This window comes from Drosophila miranda (assembly GCF_003369915.1).
Source record: "Drosophila miranda strain MSH22 chromosome Y unlocalized genomic scaffold, D.miranda_PacBio2.1 Contig_Y1_pilon, whole genome shotgun sequence".
Lineage (NCBI taxonomy): Eukaryota > Metazoa > Arthropoda > Insecta > Diptera > Drosophilidae > Drosophila > Drosophila miranda.
This window is the reverse complement of record NW_022881603.1, coordinates 5434621-5454182: the sequence shown is the minus strand read 5'-3', so window position 1 is coordinate 5454182 and position 19562 is coordinate 5434621. Positions and strand designations below refer to the sequence as shown.

At 46.8% G+C, this 19562-nt stretch overlaps 5 protein-coding genes and 1 pseudogene across 6 annotated transcripts in view; 4 read left to right on the top strand and 2 right to left on the bottom strand.

Annotated features, from left to right (window-relative positions):
* Nucleotides 1-303: 303 nt before the first annotated feature.
* LOC117185959 (phosphatidate phosphatase LPIN3-like) lies at nucleotides 304-3904 on the top strand. The gene is made up of 7 exons (XM_033395442.1): nucleotides 304-692; nucleotides 782-951; nucleotides 1019-1147; nucleotides 1231-2348; nucleotides 2381-2877; nucleotides 2941-3044; nucleotides 3344-3904. The coding sequence occupies exons 1-7, from the start codon at nucleotides 513-515 to the stop codon at nucleotides 3600-3602; spliced, it is 2457 nt and encodes an 818-aa protein (XP_033251333.1). The 5' UTR covers nucleotides 304-512; the 3' UTR covers nucleotides 3603-3904.
* A 2352-nt stretch (nucleotides 3905-6256) lies between these two features.
* On the top strand, nucleotides 6257-6958 carry LOC108159465 (general odorant-binding protein 99a). Its single transcript, XM_017292779.2, has 2 exons — nucleotides 6257-6387; nucleotides 6456-6958. Exons 1-2 carry the CDS (start codon nucleotides 6343-6345, stop codon nucleotides 6843-6845), a joined length of 435 nt encoding a protein of 144 aa, XP_017148268.1. The 5' UTR covers nucleotides 6257-6342; the 3' UTR covers nucleotides 6846-6958.
* An 836-nt stretch (nucleotides 6959-7794) lies between these two features.
* On the bottom strand, nucleotides 7795-9703 carry LOC117189859 (polyadenylate-binding protein 2-like). 2 transcript variants are annotated; one of them, XM_033394926.1, is made up of 5 exons: nucleotides 9106-9703; nucleotides 8477-8878; nucleotides 8263-8396; nucleotides 8116-8186; nucleotides 7795-7847 (listed from the first exon to the last, which is right to left on the bottom strand). In XM_033394926.1, the coding sequence occupies exons 1-4, from the start codon at nucleotides 9202-9204 to the stop codon at nucleotides 8144-8146; spliced, it is 678 nt and encodes a 225-aa protein (XP_033250817.1). In that variant the 5' UTR covers nucleotides 9205-9703; the 3' UTR covers nucleotides 7795-7847; nucleotides 8116-8143. The 2 variants fall into 2 exon arrangements, with proteins under 2 accessions (XP_033250817.1, XP_033250818.1); XM_033394927.1 differs by having other exon boundaries at nucleotides 8116-8183.
* A 363-nt stretch (nucleotides 9704-10066) lies between these two features.
* On the top strand, nucleotides 10067-10551 carry LOC117189857 (general transcription factor 3C polypeptide 6-like). Its single transcript, XM_033394925.1, is given in 1 exon segment — nucleotides 10067-10551. A coding segment is annotated over 1 exon segment (477 nt). The 5' UTR covers nucleotides 10067-10074.
* LOC117189858 lies at nucleotides 10464-17211 on the top strand (annotated as a pseudogene).
* The window catches only part of LOC117190364 (suppressor of cytokine signaling 4-like), a 40326-nt gene continuing 37806 nt past the window's right edge, over nucleotides 17043-19562 (bottom strand). The window contains exons 2-3 of the mRNA XM_033395440.1: nucleotides 18266-18782; nucleotides 17043-18186 (exon numbers count right to left, since the gene is read on the bottom strand). Coding sequence (XP_033251331.1) covers nucleotides 17715-18186; nucleotides 18266-18782 — 989 coding nt within the window. The 3' untranslated portion in view covers nucleotides 17043-17714. The remainder of the gene's footprint in view (nucleotides 18187-18265; nucleotides 18783-19562) is intronic.

Sequence of the window (19562 nt, the reverse complement as noted above, 5' to 3'; positions counted from 1 at the left end):
CTGACGGTCCCTTGGTGCCGGTGCTCCGCTGACGGTTCTCGCACCAGTTTTCCGGCCTGGCCAGTACCGGGCTGATGCTGCCGATGTCCGCCGCTTCCGCTGATGTTGATGGCTGCCGCTGATGTCTTGGTGGGATCGTCGTCTCAACGATCACCGATTTTGTTTCCTTTTTTTCTTTCAGGGCACGTGCGGCCTCCACTATTCTCCACCGGAAAACCTCCCTTTTTTTTTCTTCCTCGCCCCGTTTTCTTTTCTCCCACGCAACTCTACCACTGCTTCCCAGGATCCACTATAGATGCCGCTGTCTCTTTCTTCTCCAGCCCTGATACCTATCGTCTCTCTCCAAAACCGCCCATAACAAACAGCAGCAGCAACACATTCTTAGGTGCGATTGCGATTAGACAAGAAGATTAGAACAAGGCCAACCACAAAGAAAGGAGAGGAGAACGAGGAATTGCCAAATCAGCCTAATCACCCAAAAGAAACGGAAAGGAAACTAAATCAGATCAAAGATGAACAGCCTGGCGCGCGTCTTTAGCAACTTCCGGGACTTCTACAGCGAGATCAATGCAGCCACCTTGACGGGGGCCATCGATGTGATCGTGGTGGAGCAGAAGGACTGGGAGTTCCAGTGCTCGCCCTTCCATGTGCGCTTCGGCAAGATGGGTGTGCTGCGAAGTCGCGAGAAGGTGGTAAGTAGATCCCAAATATTTGAACTCTGGAACTGGAAATAAGACAATCGATTGATATCGAAATCAATGGCGCCCCCGTGGACATTCAGATGAAGTTGGGCGACGCCGGCAAGGCCTTCTTTGTGGAGGAATGCCTCGAGGATGACGACGATGAGCTGCCAGCGAATCTGGCCACATCGCCCATACCCTTGAGCTTCATGAATCTGCGGGAGCACGGCAACGACACCATGGAGGACATCAGCGGTGTGACAGACGACAAGTAAGTGAAGCCGAAAGACCACGGCAGATTCCCACCAGCGCTAGATTCATTTGCCAACCCATTTTAGAAACGCTAGCGAGGAGCTGCAGATTCCCTTGCCGCTGCCGCGACGCAACTCCATCGACTTCTCCAAGGAGGAGCCCAAGGAAGCGGCCGCACATTTCGAGAATCAGGCCTCGGACTACACGAAGCGCAGGTAGACAAGTGCTTTCCGCATCTCTCTTGGCATCCCGTTGAGCAGACCAAAATAACCATTTGATCTCTTGTAATCCCGAACAGGCACACGGACAATACACTGGAGAGGCGCAATCTGAGTGAGAAGCTCAAGGAGTTCACCACACAGAAGATACGTCAGGAGTGGGCGGAGCACGAGGAGCTCTTCCAGGAGAAGAGCGAGAAGAAGCCAGCAGAAGCAGAGCTGGAAAAATATAGGCAGCCCGAGGCGGGGGAGGAAGTGGAAAAGGAAAAGGAGCAGCCCAAAGCCGATATTACCGTGTCTTCGGTGGCTGCCAGCGAGGACGCCAAAGATGTGTCCAAGAGCAAGACCAAGAAGCGGCGCAAGAAGACGCAGATGAAGAAGAATGCACAGCGGAAAAACTCCTCGAGCAGTTCTGTGGGTAGCGCTGCCGGCGGCGACGTCACCACCACCAAGGAGGGCGTGGCGACAGTGGACAACATTGATGAGGGCGATGCCACCGCCCCCGCCACCGCCGTGGCGATCATCGCCGCCAACAACTCGGCCAACTCCTCATCCAACGACGAGCTTCCCTCAGCCTCACTGCTCACGGCCCACACCGGGATCGACAGCGCGAAGGGCGAAGAGCCCAAGGCAATCGCAAACCCAACGGTGAAGCTGCGTCTACACCTGGAAATGTACTTCTTCAGCGATACAGAGATCACTGGGCCATCGGGCGGCGCTACCAACCGTCCCCCCAGCCCCTTTCAGAGCGATAGCGAACTGGAGACAACGATACGGGCACGGGATCAGCGCCAATTCGACCAGACCGCTGCCAATTGGAATTGGGGCGAACTACCCGACCAGGCCAAAACGGAGTCGATCTATGAAGCCGATGCACAGCAGGTTGACCGACAATCGATGCTCAGCAACGTGTTTAGCTTCATGAAGAAGGCCAATCGGCTGCGAAAAGAGGTCGGCAACGAGGCGGGAGACATATATCTATCTGACTTGAATGAATCCATGGATCCGGAGATGGCGGCCCTCTATTTTCCCAGTTCCAAGTTGAAGGAGGCCTCGACAGCCACGATCCTGGAGGAAGATCGGGAGAGCGGCAACGGCACCAGCCTGCCACACTCGCCCAGCTCCCTGGAGGAGGGTCAGAAGAGTATGGACTCGGACTTTGATGAAAACAACAAGCCCCCCCTCGGAGGAGGACTATGACCGGCATCTGGTCAGCTACCCGGACGTAAGTATCTCCGTTGTGCCCTGTGTTCGACTACGCTGCGTTCAGCGTGACGACTGCATACCAGGGAACGTCGCGCTGCAAGTGCTACTTGTACCGCTGGAAGCACAACGACAAGGTGGTGATCTCGGACATTGATGGGACCATTACCAGGTCCGATGTGCTGGGCCACATATTGCCGATGGTCGGCAAGGACTGGGCCCAACTGGGAGTGGCACAGTTGTTCTCGAAGATCGAGCAGAACGGCTATAAGCTGCTTTACCTGTCGGCCCGTGCCATCGGCCAGTCCCGACTGACACGCGAGTATCTGCGCTCGATCAGGCAGGGTAATGTGAAGCTGCCCGATGGGCCGCTGTTGCTGAATCCCACCTCCCTGATATCGGCATTCCATCGCGAGGTTATCGAGAAGAAGCCGCAGCAGTTCAAGATCGCTTGCCTGTCGGACATTCGGGATCTCTTCCCCGAAAAGGAGCCCTTCTACGCCGGCTACGGCAACCGGATCAATGTAAGTGCATGGAGCCCCATCAGTGTCAGTGGCAGCTGACCCCACCATTTGATCTATTTGCAGGATGTCTGGGCCTATCGGGCTGTGGGCATTCCTATAATGCGCATCTTCACCATCAACACCAAGGGCGAGCTGAAGCACGAACTAACCCAAACATTCCAATCCTCGTAAGTAGCGGGTGGACTCCAGATCTGTGTCTGTTAGCTTGTATCTCCCATGTATCTGCATATGTACATAAACATACATATATGGTTTCGGTGTTTTCCCCATAACTGATAACTGAAAAACTCATGCCACACATTCGATAATGAAAGCGTTAATCACGATAACGATAACCAAAAGCCAATCGATCGTATTATTACTGCCAGGTGTCGCCTCAAGGTCCTCCTCCTTCTCAGCCGCACTTTACTCAATCAATCAATCAATCGATCGATTCAAGCATTTTTCGGTTGTCAAATTTATACAGTGGCTACATCAATCAGTCGCTAGAAGTCGACGAGTACTTTCCCCTGCTCACCCACAATGATGAGTATGAGTACCGCACGGATGTGTTCGACGACGACGAGTTGGAGGACGAACTGCAGTTTAGCGATGACTACGATGTGGATGCAGAGCCCGATCTGAGTGACGATGACGACGATGATGATGGTCTTGCTGCCCTCACACGGCAACCTAACGTGGCTGGATTCCTAGACCATGTAACCATAACCAGAACCCTGCCCTAGTCCTTCTTAGAAGGTTGTGGGCAGCTGGAATGAAATGATGATGAATGAATTGTGATAAGCGTTTTCTGAGTGAGCTACTAGGAGTGTCCCTGTCCCTGTTTGTTGTGTAGTAGTGCCGGGGGGCGAAGCTCTCGGGCCAGTCGTAAGTTTTGACAGTATTTTGCTTAGCAGCAGCAGGTCTAAATGTTTAGCTTTAAGGAAGACGAGCGGAACGAGAAGTACCTTTTGGATATAGTCCAATCCTACTATATCTATAGCCATATACCCAATAAACGATATCAATATGTTCGCTGTGATGGAAACATTTGTTTTTGGTGGCTTCGAATCGATTGCGCGAAATGTGGCATGAGTTTTAGGTGCACCAAGGCTCTGTATTTCGATGGAGATCACGAATATGTACATATATAGCTCATTTGTACACACGCCTATATTGCAATATTTATAAATCGTAACACAGGCTGAGGCGCCCGATCACGCTCCCATGCTAACATGCGTGTTGCATACTCTTGGGAGGTGCGCAAAGTCACCCTCTCGATCACCATTTGCCAACTGCTTAGGGGCTCCTGCAGCAGTAGCTCTATTATAGTTACCCCACTCATCCGATCCGTCTCTCTGACACGTGTTCTTCCAGATACTGCTGCATGACGTACATTGTGGATCAGCTATTTCCCCCGGTGAAGCTCGACGAGGCCGCCACTGAGTTCTCCAACTTCAACTACTGGCGCGACCCCATACCCGACCTGGTTATACCCGAGCTGGAGACGGCGCTGGTGCCGCCGAGCCCTAACGTTGATAACGCCACACTGCTACCCATTCCCGAGAAGTAGAACATACACAACTAACATAACATAAACAGATTCATACTATATATATATATATTTATATGTATAGTATGTATTCATACTATATATATATATTTATATGTACAACTATAAAACTATATAGCACGTGGATCCATTTGAAATTGATTTACCTAGCTTCAAATTCTAGATGTGCTTACCAAAAATACGTGAAATACGAGTATCGATATGTCGTTTGTATAAGCTTAGCAAGGATTCAAGATCCCCATACGCAACCCGCCATTTCGCCTTGTTTGAGTTAACCTTATTTGATAAAAAATTCGATATACTGTACCCTTACTGTAAGTTCCTTTCAGACCCTTGCAAGTTCTTAGAGTTTAATAAGATGGAATATAAAAAGAATGTGTATTCAAAATGCCAGTCTGGAGTTGTGATTTATGATTTGTGATCATTTAAAATTAGTTCATTGTGATGACGGTTTTTATTTGGAGTTTTTCTGAAAACTATGCTTTATACCTTACCTATTATATACGAGTATATTAAAATATGCCTAATCTAATTGATAGAGTGATTCAATACAAATAAATGCTTCAAATTTAAACAAACGTGTCCTATTGCTATTCCTGTTTCTACGTACGTTTCCAGAGAAAAGACAGACACCTGATCTACAGCTGATTATGCCCTGGCCGGCAGGCACCACAGTGTCGTCTCTCTGTCGCCAGTTCCCATGAAAAACTCAAATTGCAGTGGAAAATTTTGAAATGTGGGTGCAGAAATCGACGGCCAGACCACCACAACTCGTCTATGATAGGGTGAGGGAATGCTCTGTGTGCGTTTTGCAGGGGCCTCATAGGGGGGCAGATTTCATTTGGGAGCGTAATTTTGCCAATTCAATTAATGCTCATTTAATGCACGGTAGACGGTACCCATCATCTAGCATCCCAGCATCATATTGGCATACAAAGGCATACATAAACTACAAAGTGGACACTTTAAGTGACACAAATGGTCGTCTGACCACAAATTCAGTGGCTTAGCCATAGAATTCGTGAGGAGGGTACCAAATTCGTAAACAGAATGCTCTTTTGGTTCAGTTTAGTTTTAATTTTCCTACCCTACAGTCAGCGCCCCTCGGTCCGCTGGGCGGCGTTTCTGCCTTACTTTGGTTTTACTTGGGTCATTGAGTATTTATATTCGGGAACTTTCTACTAGTCCCCCCTATATCACAGCCGACGCCTATGCTTAGTACTCGTAAGTAGGAAGATTTAGCTGTAGCCCCACTGCAGAGCACAGCTCTCGCTGTTTATGATAATAATGCTCCAACAGGGACGGGGGGGGCAAAAAACAGCTGATCGGCCATCCTTCTAAGGCACTACGATACGCTGGATGAGGCATACCTAGAATTAATTGCAATTAGTTATTTCTCGGTAGATGCCGATGCTAAAAACGAAATGTAGCAGCTGCGTGTACCCAGTGTTCAAATATGTTATAGGTTACATGCAAGCCAACTCATTCAGAAGCCTGGTCTTTATGTATGATCTTGGCGACAGGGTCAACAAATATTTGGGAGAACCGGCTTCTGTGCTGCTCAGAGAGAGCTAGGAATAGCCCTAGGAATCCCTAACTAATTAATCTTGATCTATATATACGATATGTCCAGGTTATAGCCTCCTTAGTTGAGCTCTAATTCAACGGAGAAAAATTCCATAATGAGGCTTAAATTATTTATAGCGAGTGCAACTCAATTGAGCGCCACTCGAAAATCGCCGCCCCCACAATTGAGTGCGGCAGAGGCGTCGGCGTCAGCGTCCACACGCGGCGAAGGTATAAAAGATCGAGCCCGGCAGTCCACAGACATCAGTTTCCACTTGGAGAGCATACAGCAAGCAGCCAATTCTAAGCTGAGTCCAATCTTAAAGAACAAAAAAAAGTTTGCAAATATGAAGAACGCCGTTGCCATTTTGCTGTGCGCCGTGATCGGTCTGGTGAGTAGCATCTAATGATGGCAATGCTCCATCTAATCCGCTAATCCCCAATCCCCCATATAACACAGGCCTCTGCCGCCGACGAGTACAAACTGCGCACCGCAGAGGATCTGCAGACTGTCCGCAAGGAGTGTGGCGAGGCCAACAAGGTGACTGAGGCGCTGGTGGCCAAGTACAAGACGTTCGAGTATCCCGACGATGAGATCACCCGCAGCTACATCCAGTGCATCTTCCACAAGTTCGATCTGTTCGACGACACAAAGGGGTTCAAGATCGACAATCTGGTGGCCCAGCTGGGCCAGGGGAAGGAGGATAAGGCAGCGCTGAAGGCCGACATCGAGAAGTGCGCCGACAAGAACGAGCAGAAGTCTAGCGCCAACGCCTGGGCCTTCCGTGGCTTCAAGTGCTTCTTGGGCAAGAACTTGCCCCTGGTTCAGGCTGCCGTCCAGAAGAACTAGGACCTTGGACACGCCGTCCAATTTTAGAATCTAGCAATCCCGAACGGCCTTCTCGGGCTCTGCAGTTTCTACAATTGAAAGAAAAGCCATATAATAAAGTGCTTAAATGAAAATGAAGTATCCTTTATTCTTTTCTTTAACATGTTTTGAATAATTTATTTGTTTGATATTGCTGCTGACTGGTCTGGCTTCGGCACAGCTACTGCTGCTGCTGCTCCTTCTTCTAGCTGGATAGCTGATGGAGGAGCAGGGTTTTATTTCCCAAATTTGTCCCGCCCAAAGGAAAGGCATGAACGCTTGCTTGTTTAATTCGTTTATATTTGTCATCTTGTTTCTTCTTCTTGACAGAAAAATGCAATATTTTCTTTTCTTTACTGTATATATTTTTTTTCGAATATATAAACGTAGACCGGTAATTTCATTATTATTTTTCTGTTTTATCTATTTTGTGGTTTTCATTTTATTTATTTTCCAAGTATTTTGTCGTCTTTTAGTCTATTGCATTTTAATTTTTTCATCCTTCTTTTACTCCACTTTTTGCCATCTTTTAACTTATTTTCTTTTCGCTTGTGGTTCTCTTTTATATATATTTTCTCCACTTCTCTCGAGTTGTATGCTTTTTTTGTTTGGATTATCTGGATTTTTATTTTCGTTCGGTTTTTGATTTTTTATTTGAAAATAAAAATATATGAAAAGAGGGGTGTTTGGTGTTGGGTGCTTCAAAAAACATTATAGCCAAGTCCATGTTGATTTTTTTTGTAGATTTTGTTTTCTTCTTTTTCGCCTGTTTTGTAAATATATTTGCTTGCCGCTGTTCTTTTTTTAAATTATTATTAAAACAATTCTTATTAATTTTTTTCTGTCATTTACTCTTGTTTGGGTTGTTTTCTCTTTTCTTTTCTATTTTTTATTTCTATTATTTATTTTCTTTTATTTCTATTTTTCTATGCAAAGAAGTTTGGCAATAAAATAATGTTTTTTGAAATAAATTGGTAAAAAAATCTGAAATCAAACATTGATTGTATTAAAGAAATGTTCAGTGTGGTCAGAGCAAATGCACGCATTATCAGTCACCCCATGCAAGCTGCAGGCATTGATCAGGTAATATCTATCAGTCGGTCCATATACACGTAACATACGATTATACTATACGAATGGTATCGGCCACTGCCAAGTGGAAAGTAGTCCCCCAAAAGTTAGCACAGTTTCTGTTCAGAGTTTCAGTTCGGTGTTCGGTTCGCACGAGTCCGGATTGAATTGGTGGACTTACCTTACTAGTGGGTTCTATTTAACAATTATCAGTAGGGAGCATAGTAGTTGGCACGGCCGCGGTAACCCCTTCTGAAACGAAACACAGACCGGAATTAGCGCACTCCACTCGGGGGAACGGCTGTATGGTTGGCAATGCCACACTTACATTGCTCGACGTGCGCCTCGGAAGGTGGAGTGGCAGCAGGCCCTTGAGGAACGAGCTCCTCGCCCTCGGAAGGTGCCGCGGGCAAAGCGGTTTGTGGTGGAAAGGCCTGGGCGGTTTGTGCGCTTTGACATGACCTGGAATCAGACATAAAATCAGAAAAATGTCAAAATAATTCCCAATACTCGAAATGAGTCATGAGGAAGCTTTCTCTCACCTTGATCTGTCGACCTCTGAACAGGGTTTCGTTCATGGCCAGGGCCGTCTCAACGAACTCCTTTGAGCCAAACTCAATGTAGGCAAAGCCCTTGGGATGGCCGTCAGCTTTGTTACACAGGATTGTGACACGGTTGATGGTGCCGCATCCATGAAAATGTGCTTCGAGCTCCTCCGCAGATGCTCCGTAGTCCACATTCCCCACATAGACGGACCTCGTGTCGATCTCCTGCTTCTCCTCGAGGGAAAGCGGCACTGCAGCAAGACCGGTTGTGGATCCACCGGCCATTTGTTTGTCCACTTCGGACTGCATTTGCTTGATTTTTTCTGCCTCCTCCTCCATCTCTTTGACACGGGCCTTGATGGCCTCTAGCTCGGGGTCGATTTGCATACTTCCTTCCTCCTTTGTTGCACAATTGTTTAATATGGGAAGAATGCAAATTGGTTAGCTGTATTAAGAGTATACTTCTGGAACGCCCAAGACTTTGCAGACAATGAATGGGGAGACGCGCAACGACGCTTCGAAAATGGCTGTCGTTTTGTGCCGCCAAAAGCTTTTCCCGAGAAACTCTGTGCTTTTGCAAAACGAATACAAAACTCGTTTGGCTCCTCCGAACGAACCCCACTTACCTCAGTCTCTGTCACAATTTCAGTCTCCTGCTCGCCATTGGTCTCTTCCATCGACTCCAAGAGCTGGTCCTCGTTCAATGAGATATCTTCATCAGCCATTTTGCTAATTTGTGTGAGTGGTTTTTGGTTTTGTTTATGTTCAGCAAGCTTTTCACTGTAAGCGTAAAAGCTCTCGGCGGCTTTTAAAGTGCGGTATTTATCGTAGCTCACTGATATTAAGAGAGGGCGGCGCGGCCGCAAACGAGTGAGAGAAAATTAAATTAGCTTAAATTAGTTCATTGCTCGAAAGTATTGCACAATTTAGCAATTCATAAATCACGTAGGAAAAGTGTGCAAAGGGTGCTGACGTTTTTCCTTTGCTCAAAATGGCCGCTGCCCAGTCTATTCGACGCACGCACTGTACAAAATATTATTTGTAGATTTCCGAGGAACGATTCTTGTTGGATGTGCTGCTATGTTTGTTAACAGGCTAAACTACTATTTCCCTTAGTTTTAAAATGCGCAATTTGTTATTATTTTCAAAAAGAACACACGAAAATTTTGCCACCGAAATTATATTCGTTCGGCCTCGTTGCTAGGGCTGCTCGTTGTTGATATATCGAGTATATCGAATATATTCCGATACACTTACAGGTGTCCCTGTTCGAATTTCATCCCTGTGTAGTTGCCACGTAGCAAATCGTGTAATTAACACAAAAAAACTTATATTGTGTACAATTTCGTCGATCTGAGTAATATGTTTACGCATATTATAGATACAATCCAATAAAAAAGAGCACAATTGGTCAATATTGTAGTAGAAATTTTACAATATTATCGAATAAAATTATATTTTCAGGGCTGAGGGTCCTAGCTCGCTAGTAATACCGAACCGAATATCAAAATCGGTGAATATCAATTCCTTCCAATCATGAACAACAGAACTATGGTGTGTAACTAGCTAGTCTAGCCGTATGTTGTTGGAATAATATGCGCAAAATTCAGAATAAAATTATGAATGACTCTGATTCTGAGAACGAGGACAGCGAGTACTTGGTTTTTGCGGATTTTAAAAACCAATTACCACCTCATCTGCTGAAGCACGAGAATTCTGCCATTAAAATTATAGGAGTTTAAAGCGACAGCCCCTTGGCGGAGGTAAATGGCTGCATTTACAAAGGCACCTACGAGCACTCCTTGGGAACAAATGTGTTTTTCGAAAAAGCCGCGGATCGTTCGCCGGCTGACCCGCTTTTCGAGTCGTCCTGTCGACAAAAGTACCAATATCTGGATAAGACTGACAAAGTCATTTCCTTTGAGCGGGTTTACATAGAGAATTTGCCGCCAGATCCTGAAAAATCAACAGAGGTGCCAGATACCACTACCGAAGAAACAGAAACACCGCCGAAAACGAAGGTGAATATCAACTACAAGGAAGCTATTAACAAGTTCGGAGAGGAGCATTAATAGTGGTATGTCAGATGGCGTCCCCTTTCCGACACACGGATCAACTATAACCTTTTGATTTTCTCATTTTAGCATCATGGAAATTTATCTGGAGACGCTGGAACGACCTATAAATTTACGCCCTTTTCTATCCGATTACCAAGAAAAACTGCCTAAGGCAACTGGCGAGACAGAGGAAGTGCCGTTTTTCTTTTCACCTACCTGGCCGGTGTCCGTGGATGTGGAGAAAAGTTGCTCATTAGATTTGATTTCATCGCCAGACGAAAACTGTATCCATCCCTTTCAGCCCGGCGATGAAATCGTTCGCTCAAATTTAGTAAAACCAGAGACCGACCGGGAAGTGCCTAAGCCCTTAGCGCGCACAAAGAAAACTCTCGCAAGAATTCCTTTGGACGCACCCAATTCAGTTACAGACTAGTCCCACCGCCATCCGGGAATAATAGTGTTCCCGGGGCCAGGCCACTCGAATCCGAACTACTGATTACAGTCCGCTTCTATCGGCCGGCACGGGCCACGCACCGAGGACTGAAGCTGGAAAGCCCTGTGTTTGCCGAGGAATTTGTCTGCCTTGGCAGCACCTATCTCACGGAGCTGCGCGACAAGATCTTTTGCATCTGCAATGGCAAGCGTTTCGTGGACATAAGCAAGGATCCGGATGCGCCTTTGCCAACACTTGAAACCAATCCGGGCTACTTCTTCATCTATGATACCTGTTCGGAGCAGAACCCAGCCGATTAGCTGCTTGCCAAATAGCACCTAATTCTTGGCCCTCAGCCGCTTATTTTGTTTGTTACTTATGTCTATGTCACTCATTTGTTTGTTAAAGCTCTGCGCTTGCTTGCCCTGCTAAACGCTCTCTGCCAGCTCGCTCTTCGCTATCTCCGCTTTGCGTCTGCCTACCGACGTCGGCCGAGCGAAGCTGCGCTTAGCGATCGGAGCGGCAATGTAAAGGGCAGGCAAGCCACACTTGCAATTTGGATGTCACGCATTAAAGAACATATCGTAATTTTATTTCTGCGCCGAGCTTTATTTAATTCGAAATAATTAGTCGGCCGATTGGGGATAAAAAACATTATCTCCACATAAAATTTGGTGACCCCGACGTGATCTCTGAGTTGCAGTGTCAATTAATAATCATTCGCGATCGACATTCGTTAGCCCTAGCAAATTTTCGGCGGTTAAGCACAATTCGGTGCTAAAACACACTTACATACACCTACATACACGCATTGCTGGCTATTAATTTCTCTGTCGCGACAATTCGGTCAGTGCAGTGCGGTAGGCAGTGCAGCGAACTCACTAATACACACAAGCGGAGTACAAAGCGGAATCGGACAGCTCGCACAGCCGCACAGCTAAAGGCATTAGCTGTAATCCCTTTGCTTTCGGTTCCCACGTTTATACGTATACAGGGTGTCTTTTTCGGTCGTGCTGAGTGACTCTTTTAAAACCTCAACATGGCAGCACCTGAGCCTACCAATGTCGCGAACGCAGCAATGCCGAGTGATGTAGATTTCTACAAGCACAAGGCCGAGTCCATCGCGCGCCAACTAAAGGCCATGGATCGCTTTCTCACCAAGGGAGAGCTTGCCGAGTTAGATGAGGCAGAACTTCAAGCTCGCTTAGAGCAGATCGAGCGAATGAATGCGGATTTCGATGCCGCTCAAACGAGCCTTGAAAGGCTGGATTTCCTGCAGTTAGCCCATGATGCCCGGCTGGACTTTTCGAATGTTTATGTCAAGGTTAGGTCCAGGCTGTCGCGGGAGTTGATGGCTGCTCGCACGGTAAATGTTGCCAATTCAACGGCTCGGCATACTCTCGAGGGGAATTCGTCGTTGTTCGCCTATAATAGTATAGGCCGTTCTCGAATGCCCGAGTTGCAGCTTCCGCGATTCGGTGGGAGCTACATGGATTGGCCAGAATTCCACGCGATGTTTTCGACAATGGTGCACAAAGACCATCGTATACCAATCATCGAAAAATTCCAATATCTTCGGGGATGTCTAGATGGGGCTGCGCTGGATACGATTCGTTCCTTGGAACTTTCTGAGGAGAATTACGACAAGGCGTTGAATTTACTAATGTTGCGATTCGATAATAAACTGTTACATTTTCAGGCACACGTCAAGGCTATTTTCGGGCTGCAAGGGGTGGAGAAGGGCTCGGCTATCGGCTTGCGCGCGCTCAGCGATAAAATCAATTCGCACTTGCGTGCACTTCAGACCTTGGCGACCCCGCAGGAGATTTCCGATGGGTTGCTGATCTTCATCATAGGCACGAAATTGGACCACAAGACCAAGGAGAAATGGGAAGAGAACTTGCCGACGTCAGGATTGCCTCGGTGGTCAGGCATGGCCTCATTCTTGGAAGCAAGATGTCGGATGCTGGAAAATTTGGGAGGGGCCGTTTTGGATCGCTTATTCCATGTCGTGCCATTTTAGATTCCGCTTCTCAGGTTAACTTTATAACATCGAGACTCGCCAATCAGCTGCAGTTAGATCCTCACCCGTCTCACGTTAAGATCGCCGGTATTGGAGAGTCAATTCTACCATCCAGCAAGGCTGTGGACATCGTCCTGCAATCTCAAGACGAAAGCTATCGCGGTTTCCTCTCTGCAATTATCACTGCCTCAATCACAGGAATGCAGCCTAACTTCGGCCTAGACGCAAAGGATTGGCCAATGCCAAATAATCTAAAACTGGCTGATCCTAATTTCGCCAAGCCCCAGCGTGTCGATCTGTTGATAGGTGCTGTTTTGTTTTTCGAATTAATGTGCGTTGGACAAATTCGACTGTCAGACAACTGCCAACATTGCAGAAGACGAAACTTGGCTGGATAGTGTCAGGAAGTATTAAAAACTCTGAGAAAGCCCGTGCGGCGCTAGCAGCCGTTAAAGATCCTCCTGTCATCTCCGCTTGCGAGACTAATTTGTGCGATATTGTAAGGCGGTTTTGGGAAGTCGATGGAGATTATTCGCCCTCATCAATTTCGGAGGAAGATGTTCATTGCGAACAGCATTTCGTCACAAACTGCATTCGCCTAGAGTCCGGAGCTTACTCCGTGCGTTTGCCAACCAAATTCAGTCTAGAGGAATTAGGAGAATCGTATCAGCAGGCGCTACGTAGATTTCTCAATTTGGAGAGGAAGCTAGCAAAAAATGCACAGCTTAAGGCAAAATATATGGAGTTTCTCCAGGAGTATCGTGATTTAGGACACATGTCGCCAGCTTCGCGGCAGTCAGACCTCCCGCAGTACTTCTTGCCTCACCATTGCGTCCACAAGCAGGATAGTACAACCACCAAATTACGCGTAGTGTTCGATGGATCTGCCAAAACAGCGTCTGGAGTATCACTGAATGATGCGCTTATGGCTGGACCCACCATCCAACCTAAAATTCTGATAACTCTGCTTCGTTTCCGCTTTTTTAAAGTCGCCTTGTGTGGCGATATCTGCAAAATGTACCGCTGTGTACGCGTTTCCCATCCCGATACGCACGTGCAGTGCATCCTATGGCGCAATGACCCGAAGGAGGAGATTCAGGTGTTCAAGTTGGAGACTGTTACTTACGGAACCAAACCTGCGGCTTTCTTAGCAATTCGTGCTATGCATCAATTGGCAAATGATGAAGAGTTGCGTTTTCCGCTTGGCGCTGATGTTGTTCGAAGAGATTTCTATGTCGATGATCTCATATCTGGAGGGGACAGCATTGATTCTGTCATCAAGATTCGTCAGCAGGTAAAGGAGCTACTTTCGAAAGGATGTTTTCCCATACGTAAATGGTGTTCCAATGAACCCGCTGCTTTGGAAGGCGTATCGGAGGCGGATCGCGAAAAGTTCCTTACCTTTCATGACGGGACTGAAGTAACCAAGGCGCTTGGTCTAGTTTGGGATCCCACCACGGACAATCTTCTGTTTAGCTTCGCTCACGTCGGAACCGCTGCAGGCCCAATATCGAAGCGTTCGGTCCTGTCTACACTAGCTAGGTTCTACGATCCTCTAGGGCTCATCTCTCCCATCATCACAAAAGCTAAAATATTTATGCAGTCGCTATGGAACGAAAGCCTAAAGTTGAATTGGGACGAAAGCCTGCCCCAGGATCTACATACGACTTGGATTGAGCTGACTTCGCAGTTGTCGATGGTTAAAAACTTTAAGTTTCCACGTTACGTGCTTCGGCAGCAAGCCAGATTAGAAATGCACGCGTTTTGTGATGCGAGCCAAGCAGCATATGGCGCCTGTGTATACATGCGTTCGGAAGCTCTTGGCTTTGTGCAAAGTCATCTCTTATGCTCTAAATCCAGAGTCGCGCCCTTGAAGAGTATGACTATCCCCAAGCTTGAGCTGTCCGCTGCCCTCGTATTAGCCGAACTAGTGTCCACCATAGTTAAGGGATTATCAGCTCCATGCCAAATACATTGCTGGTCGGATTCGTCCATAGCCCTTGCCTGGATTCGAGAATCACCATTGAATTTTAATATATTTGTTTCTAATCGAGTTCAGCGGATTCAGGAGCTCACCGCTGGAATGACTTGGCATCACGTGCCCACAAAGTTGAATCCTGCCGACATCATATCACGTGGAGCCACGCCCGCTGAACTAATGGATAGCAGCCTTTGGATCTCTGGACCACCATTCTTGCGTCTTGAGAGCTCAGAGTGGCCTGCAGGCTTGCAATTGCCGACCGATGTACCAGAACGTCGTCATGCAGCATTGGTTGTTTCAAACGAAAGGGATGTATCGTACGATTGCAAATTTAAAAACTCATTCGGATCCATGCAGCGCGTCTTTGCTTACATATATCGATTCTACATTCTCAAGGACAAAGGCATAGCGCGGTCGAAGGGTCAACTTACCGTAATCGACATCAAAAATGGCAATCATTTGCTCATAAGGGCAATACAGCAGCAACAATTTTCGGAAGAGATAAGGGCCCTCGCCAGCAAACAGGCCCTACCCCCAAAAAGCACGATGGCCTCACTGAATCCATTTCTGGATAGCTTTGGATTGCTGCGTGTTGGAGGCCGCCTTCAAAATGCCGAATTGGACTACGACGCGAAGCACCCGATCCTGCTTCCTAAGGGACATCCTGTCACTGTCTCTATTATTATCTTCTTTCACGAAAGGTTTCTCCACACAGGAGCTCAAGGATTGCTCGGACTGCTTCGGCAAAAATTCTGGCCTATTGGTGGACGCAAATATGTTGCAGGAATCATTCGCAAATGTGTTAGATGCTTTCGTTTGAAGCCAGTGCTGAGGGAACATATCATGGGAAACTTGCCTGCGGATCGCGTAAGGACTAATCCAGCATTCCACACAACGGGCGTTGATTTTTGCGGACCCTTTTATCACAAGTCGGAAGTCAGAAGCAGGCCTCCTATCAAATGTTACATCGCTGTCTTCGTATGCTTTAGCACCAAAGCAACTCATTTGGAAGTCGTTCGGGATCTATCTACAGAATCCTTTCTGGCAGCATTAAGGCGTTTTATAAGTCTACGTCCCAAACCTCGAATCATCTGGTCAGACAACGCTACAAATTTTGTAGGAGCAAAAAATGAGCTTTTGGAGCTTCGGCAAATGTTCCTCAGCGATCCTCATACGTCGGCTGTGTCACATCTCTGCGTTTCTAGTGGAATCGACTGGAAATTCATCCCCCTCGCTCACCTCATTTTGGGGGTTTGTGGGAGGCGGCTGTTAAAGCAGCTAAATATCATTTTCATCGCATCGTCGGGGCCTACATTTTTACTCTTGATGAAATTCAGACCTTGGCTTGTGAAATCTCTGCTTTGTTAAATTCCCGTCCGCTTTATGCAATTACAGAAAGTCCCGATGATCTAACTGTGCTCACGCCAAACCACTTTCTCAATGGAGCCCCGAAAGCTGCATTCGACGAGCCAGATGTGGCGCATCTCCGGGTCAACCTACTTAGTCGATGGCAGCGGCTGTGTCAACTGAAGCAGGCGTTTTGGAGAAAATGGAGCACGGCGTATCTTTCGATTCTTCAGGAGCAGAGCAAGTGGCGGTCATCGTCTCCAAACATCAAGCTAGGAGCGCTCGTCATGATCAAGGAGGAAACGCTGCCACCATTAAGGTGGCCGCTTGGCCGCATTGAGAGCGTCATCCCAGGAAAAGATGGAACCATCAGAGTAGCCGTCAATACCTTTTATAACGACAAACGGAATCCGGACAATTGCGATTACTCGGAGACGGTGCTCCAATGGGCCGCGAAGGCGCAGGGCTTGCAGGGCGAACAGTTCAAGGTGAGACCGGGCGCACCTCTGCACTACCTGCACCATGGAAATTGCGAGCATCTGTTTGTTTTTTCACAAATTGAGGTCTTGCCAGCCAACGGCGGCCACCTCCTGGACCACAGCCTATATCCGTATGTGCGCGCCATTAACAACTATAATCGACGCAGCTGCTATATGCGCGGCCTTCGTGGCTACGAGTTCATTGTCGATTCTTATAGTTTTAAATAAAATACATACACATTGTAACAAGAGTAATTGGATTTAAATAGATGTCAAGCTTCCTTAATTCTGTTATGTGCAAGCATATCTAGATCAGTGAAAAGATTTGTTTTTGTCGACGCTAGGAATAAAAAAAATGCGAATACTTGTACGTACAATACATTATCAGAGTCTGACTTAAGGCTAAGGTTAATACATTCATGTGTAGTGTCTTGAATTTACAAATATTAGGTAGCTGTTTGTGTACAGAATAGTACAGATTTGACCAAGACCAATGAAAAACTAATCAATTGAGTGATTTGGCCAATAACATATACACATATATGTATTTAGTATATAGCATAGGTATGCTGGTATCCTAGATACGGTTGGGGGTGTTACTTATCATTATATCAAATACAGTAAAAGCATACACACCACACTCGGCTTGTGCACGTACAGTACAGTACATATCCGTAAAGAATTCGGTGCGCTTAGTAACTTTGGAGCGAAGAGAAATGCATCAAAAAACATACATATGGCCAACATTGAATCTGCATTTGCTTTTGCTTTTGTCCTGCTTTGAATTCATTTCAAGCAACACAGTCCCAATAAATATCATTAACTGTCTGTCACCCTCTTTGGTTTACATGTTTGCTTTCGTTTCCCTTCCGTTTTTAAAGCTATAACCAGCAGATGCTCTGCAGCAACCTGTACTTAGCTTTGAAAGACCAACTCGCGTTCTACGGACAAGTATTCCCGCATTTTCACTGGCACTGGCAAGTTGGCCAACTGTTCGGAACTCATTTGCCTCTGGAGGACACGCCGACACAGGTCCTGCAGCTTTGGCATGTTTTGGTACCGACTTAGGGGGTACTTAAGAATCACCGGAAAGGGCGGCTGCATTTCATTGGGCACCTTGACGAAGCACACAAAGTTATCGTTGGTGCAACGATACAAGATGTCCTCGATCATCTCCACAATCGACGCGTACTTGAGCTCCTCAAAGTTCCAGAACTCATCCTTATACTCAAGACGGTAATGCAGCGTTACATTTACAATACGGAAGCTGAGTGTGAACTGGGACCCGCTTGTCTCCGAGTCGCGAACGAGAAACGATCCGGTCGGCTTGTCGCTGAGCTGGCGCTGTGCATCTCGCCTGGAAATCTCGCCCCAGTACCAAACTTGACTGAAATACAAATGAGGCCACAAAGAGTGCGAGAGGTGAGTCATCATCGATGATCGAATTATGATGATGTTGCGCTTACTTGAGCATCTCCGAACAGGCCTTGTACATGACCTCGTTTGGCGTGTCATGTCGCTTCAGCCACTTCTTCTGGATGAAACGCAAGTAATCGTGTGTGAATGGCAATGTGGGCTCAACGCACATGGACGGTGTAAGGAACTCATAAGTAGCGTCGGTGGTGCCTCCGTCACAGTCGGAGTCGCCCATGGAGTTCCTGTTTCGCAGGGAGCTTAAGCCCTGCCCCACCTTCTTTCGTAGACGCGAGAACACATTCCGTTTGTCCTTCCGTTTACGCAGAGTTCCCCCATTGCCGATGACCATGGATGCATCCCCACCGGAGCAGCCAGATGCATTTGGGACACAGAGTTCGTTGTTATTATTCTGCATTTGGGAAGATGGCTGGGCAACAGCGTCGCTGGAAGTGGGCGGGGCGACCAGGGCAGAGTCGGACTTCTTCCGTCTGGTCAAGGAATGAAACCAACTTCGTTTTTCCTTTGTTGAATCCACAGCAGAGCGCTCCCCCCATCGGCGCCCTGGTTCTGGTTATTTTGGGTGTCGTCACCGTTGCTCATTTTTGAGTTGGAACAGTATCCTCGTGTCTGTATCACATCATTATACCTAATCGGAGCTATGATTAATACTACTCTATTCAATTTATTGATAAGATTTGTTTTCGTTGCAAATACAGTACAGAATTGCCTTTATCTCTATCGGTATGCAGGTCTGCTTTATCTGCTATCGATATTGTGATTTCGTTTCGTGTTTTATCCCGTCCCGAGTTTTCTATGCAAAATTCGCACAGTAAATTAAAGCTAGTCCCTGTTGACTAAATAAGTTGTTAAATTCCATTGATGGATTTATTTTAAAAACCAAATAGAATGCTGTGAAAATAAATATTTTGCTGTCGAAGCCAGGGATGCCTTTCGTACGGAAACGATAAGAAGAAGATTGAAGGGAGCATTTTCCATTTTAAAATCAAAAATAAATGAAACAATGGAAGCGTGTTATGATCCGCCTCTTTGCCACCCTGGCCTATCGTTCCCAGCTAGCTCACGGGGAAGTCAGGGGTGTTTCCGACCCGATAAGCCAGGGGACGGATTGAACAAAACAAAAACTAAAAAAAACATACAAAAAAAACAAATCTAATTTATAGGACAGACTTGTCCTCGTTGGCACTTTCGTCAGCGGGGATAGTTGGTTTCGTTATCTCTAGCAAGGTCCCACACTTCCATGAGCGCCACCTTTTGAATTCGCTCCCTTTTCATATTCAGGGTCCCGCTCTTCTTCTCGCTCTCATCCCACCCAACTACCGTTTTCTA